This window comes from Chrysochloris asiatica, unplaced genomic scaffold (assembly GCF_000296735.1).
Source record: "Chrysochloris asiatica unplaced genomic scaffold, ChrAsi1.0 scaffold00046, whole genome shotgun sequence".
Classification (NCBI taxonomy): Eukaryota; Metazoa; Chordata; class Mammalia; order Afrosoricida; family Chrysochloridae; genus Chrysochloris; species Chrysochloris asiatica.
In genome coordinates this window covers 4408865-4414411 of record NW_006408564.1, presented here as the reverse complement: position 1 = coordinate 4414411, position 5547 = coordinate 4408865, and the positions used below count along the sequence as shown (strand labels likewise).

At 41.3% G+C, this 5547-nt stretch overlaps 1 protein-coding gene across 1 annotated transcript in view; it reads left to right on the top strand.

Moving 5' to 3' along the window:
* The window catches only part of ERC2 (ELKS/RAB6-interacting/CAST family member 2), a 1669968-nt gene that overhangs the window by 1076277 nt on the left and 588144 nt on the right, over positions 1–5547 (top strand). The window contains exon 14 of the mRNA XM_006862059.1: positions 4301–4461. Within this exon, the coding sequence (XP_006862121.1) occupies positions 4301–4461 (161 nt within the window). The remainder of the gene's footprint in view (positions 1–4300; positions 4462–5547) is intronic.

The window sequence follows — 5547 nt, the reverse complement described above, 5'->3', positions numbered from 1 at the left end:
TTTTAATTCCATTTTTTCCCCCAAACTTTTTAAAGTCCCTTCATACATAGCCAGTTAATATGCTACTTCAAAGAAGGGACAGAAGGAGCTGGGGAGTGTTTAAGCAAACTCCTAGTTAAAAAGCAAAACAAAAACAATAAACAAGATGCTTGGTAAGAAGGAAATCACCAGTGACATTCAAAGGTAGAGCTTCTAAGAATTAAGAATCCATTTCTCCCCAATGAGAGGGGGACTTGTGGAGAGGAAATGGAAGCAGGTCTAGAGCACTTGGTAGAGTCCTGGTGTGGCACTGTTGGTTAATGCACTGGAGTGCAAAGTCGGTTCAAAATCAGTGGTTCAAGCTCACCAGCTGCTCCTCAGACACACTATGCAGGGTCGCTACGGGTCGGAACTGACTCATCAGCACTTAACAACAATAGTCAAGAAGGACTAGATTATGCTAGAGTAACAAAGAGCCCCCTAATCTCAGCAGAGTAGCTCCACGAAGGTTTGTTTCTTGCTCTTCTGTTATGTAACTTAGCTTCATTGTTGTCTCTGTGACTCAAAGTGATGGAGGGGTTAACTTGAAACAGTCATCTGCAGAGTCCATACGAGGGTAAAGGGTAGGTTGGGGGTGAATACAAACATCTAAATGCTTCTACCTGGAGTGGCAGTCATTTCATTGGCCCAAGCTGTGCCCATCTTCATGTGTGCTTACCATGTGCACACAAAGAGAATTGAAATAGTGTAAACCTTCCTGAGAAGTCCTGGCATGGCACTATAGGATAAGCACTAAACTGCAGCAAGATCATTTGAATTTCAAGGTTGGCAGCTCAAACTCACCAGCTGCTTTTTGGAAATCCTATACAGGGTCTCTGTGTGTCAGAACTGACTCGATGGCACTTAACAATAACCCTAGCAATCAGCACAGCAGAAAAAAACCTTTATTACTTTTTAATGCTTCTTTTTATATAGTTCTGGTGTGGTGCTGTAGGGTAAACCCTAGACTGCTACTAGGTTGGTGGTTCAAGCCCACCAGCCACTCCTTGGAAATCCTATACAAGGTTGCTATGAGTCAGAACTGACTCGAGGGCACGTAACAACAACATTCTACCAGCAAAAGAAACAGTTTGCAGAACTCTAGATTGTTACACACAGGAGATACTGTGGCATCAAGTAATTCACTCCCTGTAGTTTACAGATGAGATACCGAATTGAGTGATTAGTTAGAGAAACAAACTAGTCATAGAGCTAAACATACTGGAAATATAGTCAACACTGAATTGAAGTATGTGGACGTGTGGTCCTCATTGTCCACTACTCACCTGGGACACATTCATGGGGAGGAGTAGAGAGCCTGAGGAAGGCTTTTTGTGACCTGGATAGCTATTTAAAGACTGCCTCCAAGGTGTTAAGAACAGCAGTCTCACCTGATACTAGGAACTATTGAGGTTGGAAGTCAATAGTATCTCCATCAGTAACATATCTGGGTTCCATTTCTTAGGTGTCTCCATGTAAGGAGCCCTGGAAGCATAGTGGATTTCATGTTAGGCTTCCAACTGCAAGGTAGTAATTCTCATTTACTAGCCGTTCGGAGGGGAAAAGGTGAGCTTTCTGATCCCGTAGAAATGTACACACTTGGAAACCCTTTACAGGGTTGCTGTGAGTTAAAGCCAGTTCAATGGCACACAGCATGTGGTTTTTGCTGAAGTGACTAGGATAGCCTGCAAGTCATTGTTCTAAAGTATAATTGCTAAAACTGGGTGGCATTGTGAGTTAATGCACCAGACTACAAGGTCAGTTTGAGCCACAAGGTCGGCAGTTCAAACTCACCAGCCGTGCCTCAGAAACCCTATACAGGGTTGTTAGGAGTTGAAACTGACTCTATGGTACTTCCCAACAACAACAATATAAAACTAGATGGTGTGTGCTTTAGTTGGGTGTTACGTGAACTTAGATTTTGGAAGCCGTGGTGAGTAGCTATGTGTCTTTAGATTGCAGACTGGTTGGGTTTAGTGAGTTAGGGATTCAGCAGAGGAGAGTCTCTCTGAGAGCAGTGGTACATTTGAAACAAAAACCACTTCCAAAAAGGAAAAGGGGTCAAGCAGATACAGAGGACCAGCCTGACTATGTCTGAGTTGACACTTAGATTGTCCATAATTCTAATCCTATTTGACACTACTATTAAGTGGTTTGTGTAGTGGTTACGAATCAGCCTGTGAACTGCAAGGTCAGCAGTTTGAAACTAGCAGCAGTTCCGCGGGAGAAAGATGAGGCATTCTGCTCCCGTAAAGATTTACAGCCTCGGAAACCCTGTGTAGGGTCGCTATGAGTCAGAACCGACTCCATGGCACTTAACAACAACAACAAATTAAGTGGTTTACACACAAGTGCAAAACTAAAGTTTAGCAGTTTGAACCTACCCTGTAGCTCCAAAGAAGAAAGGCCTGGTGATCAGCTTTTGTACAGATTACTACCAAGAAAACACTATGGTTCAGTACAGTCAGAATTGACTTGACAGCAGTGGATTTGGTTTTCGTTTTGGAAAGCAAGCAGAAAACAAAATCTGCTCCCACTTCATCAAGTACTGCTTCTTAGAAGAGTGTCTACTTACATTTGTGATGGTCAGTGAATTTATATGAGAAACTAAAAAGTGTATGACTGCTTTTTTAAGATTTCATATAGTTGTAATGTTAGAGAGTAATGTTGACTAGTCTATAGGAGCCCTGGTGTGCCGCTGTAGGATGAGCACTGGACCACAAGGTTGGTTTGAACCACAGGGTCGGTGGTACAAACCCACCAGCTTCTCCTTGGAAACCCTGAACAGGGTCACTATGACTCCTAACAGACTTGAAGGCATTTAACAAGAACCACAATTCTACAATTAAATGGGTGTGTTTCTGTGACTTATAATAGGTTATTCTTTCTATTGCTTGTTTTTTAAACTCTTTTTGGTTTTGCCTTTGATTTGCATTACATTGGTGGTGGTGACTTTGTGCCACTGAGTCAGTTCCAACTCATAGCAACCTTGTACAGTGTTTCTGGGGCACTAACTCTTTTGGGAACAGAAAGCCTCATCTTTCTCCTATGGAACAACTGGTAGATTTGAGCCGTTGACTCTGTGGTTAGTAGCCCAGCTCATAATCCACTAGGCTACCAGCGTTCCTTTACATTATATTCATGGCCTTTAGCAGGACAAATGGAGTGTTTTCTGAATCTTAATAACATGTACTTTTCGTTGGATGTGAACTCTAATGCTTGTTCTGCATAAATTCCATGTAAATCTGCACAAACTGCATAGAAAGTCTTAATGAATTGGAACTTAACATGTCATTGACACATTCTGGAGGGTGTTCTGTTGACTTTAATGATGGATGAGCCCGTTCTGCCAAGTTCCAATGGAAGGGGTGACTTAGAAACTCAAACATCAGCTGTGGAATCTGGAAACTTCCTGAAACCAGGGGTTTGAATCAGCAGGGCAAATGCAGCCTGCAACTCTGCGAGGCATGGCCTTCACCAGGTTGCTCCACGGAAGGCTTTGGAACAGAACCATAAACACCAGCCCCCTTTGTTGCGTACACTGACTTTTAAAGGCCTCCAATGGTTTAGGGTGGGTAAGACCTTGCCCAGAGGCTCTGCGGTCCAATTTTTTGGGGGGACCTGGCTGAAAACCCTGGTTATTTGATAGTCTGGCATATTTCTATGGTGTATTAGCACCCTATAAAAGTTACATGTCATTTATTTCAAGTTTAGAACCCTCTCAAACTTCAGGGCAAACGAAACGAACCTTTGAGGCTGGAATTCTGTTTACCTTTGGCCAAGTGTTGTTTCCTGAGTCTAAGGCAGGGAGGTGAAGTGAGAGGGGACATCAAATCACTTTTCCCAAAGAAGATTTTGATAGGTTAAAATGTGAATGGATCTGAAACAGGTCGATTAAGTTCCTACAGAGGACTCGAGTCTACAAACAAAAGTCAATTGTGCTGGGCAGAATGCAGTTTGAATGTTACCTTCCACCAACTGTGAGGAAGTATTTAGGAGTTTTTCCAAACAGATTGAAATTGGGTCAAGCCACCACCTGCAACTTCTGATAAGTATATTAAATGGTTTTTATAAAAGTTACTTGGCAATTCAGTTGAATGAAGTCTTGAGGAAAATGTGGCTATTTCTTGTGTTGAAAGCACTTATTTTTAATCAGTGATAAGGACAAAATGAGCTTCAGGATGCCTAATGCCAATGTGCTTACCTAGAACACAGACTAGCAGGTGATGCCTTCCATTTGAATGAAGGAGAAATAACACACTGAGTTCCATGTGCCTTTCAGATAGAAGAACTGATGAACGCGTTGGAGAAGACCAGACAAGAACTAGATGCCACCAAAGCACGCCTTGCCTCAACGCAGCAGTCCCTGGCTGAAAAAGAAGCACATTTAGCCAATCTTCGGATAGAGAGAAGGAAACAGCTAGAAGAGATCCTGGAGATGAAGTGAGTAACCACAGTTGCTTTTCTTGCCTCTTTCTTCTAACACCCTTTTGGTGGTAGGTAGTAAGGGGGAAGGGAGAGTTTAGACAAATGATTTAGAAGACGCTTGACTAGTCATTTCTGAGAGCAACTATTTTTCTCATTTCTTTACTTCTAACATTATTGTCCTGATTTGCACATTTTCTTACATCTGTTGTTTTTTAAAAAAGATCCAGCATTAGATTTCTGCATGCCTGTGTTTCATGTACAGCAATGGTGTTCCTAGAGCTGTTGCAAAGCTCTGAGTTGGCCAAGAGGTAGAGGCCTCGTTAAGCGCAATGGTAATTTGAGTGGTGCTCAGAGTTAACTGGAAACTTTTCTGAGGAGGTATTTCGTAATTGTGACTATAACTTGGCTAATTATATTCTTCTCATTTGTGTACAATGCTTGTCTTGTGTTGGCTTTCATGAAGTCTTAAGGTTGGCACCTCTTTGTTGAGAATGCAGTTCTCTGATTTGCTGGACTGATTAAAAAAATAGACTTTGAAATTTTCCTGGGATAGGGTAGGTAAAAGAGAAGACTGGAACTCATAACTTTCTCTGCTTAATCACTAAAGCGTGGTTGTGGTTGTGTGACTCATCCATAGTTACCGAGCCTTTATTTCATTCTGAAAATGAAATTATAGTACAGAAGACCATAGGAAAGAAAATTACACAAAGATTCTAGAAAAAATCAATTGCTATGTATCTGTTTCTGAAGAACTAGGCAGCTAGAACAAGAAGCAGCAATTCTCTAAGTTATAAAATGAAATAATCACTAAGATATAATTCAAATCCAACTTCCTTCCACAATAAGGGGAAATGTACATAATTGTGGTATCTTAAGCCTGTAACAGAGACTTTGAAATTGTGGCTAAGTATGGAAGACTGACCTTATCCTGACCCAGCAAGTCGTACACATGGTTAACATTAAACCAAGAAGGCTTAGATCATGGAAAATATAGAATGAAATATTTTTGAAGGATTTAATAACAAAGACAAAAAGTTTTATTCCTTGTCAACTGCCTCAGTTTCTCCAACACCAAAAAATATAAACTTCCATTTTTCCTAA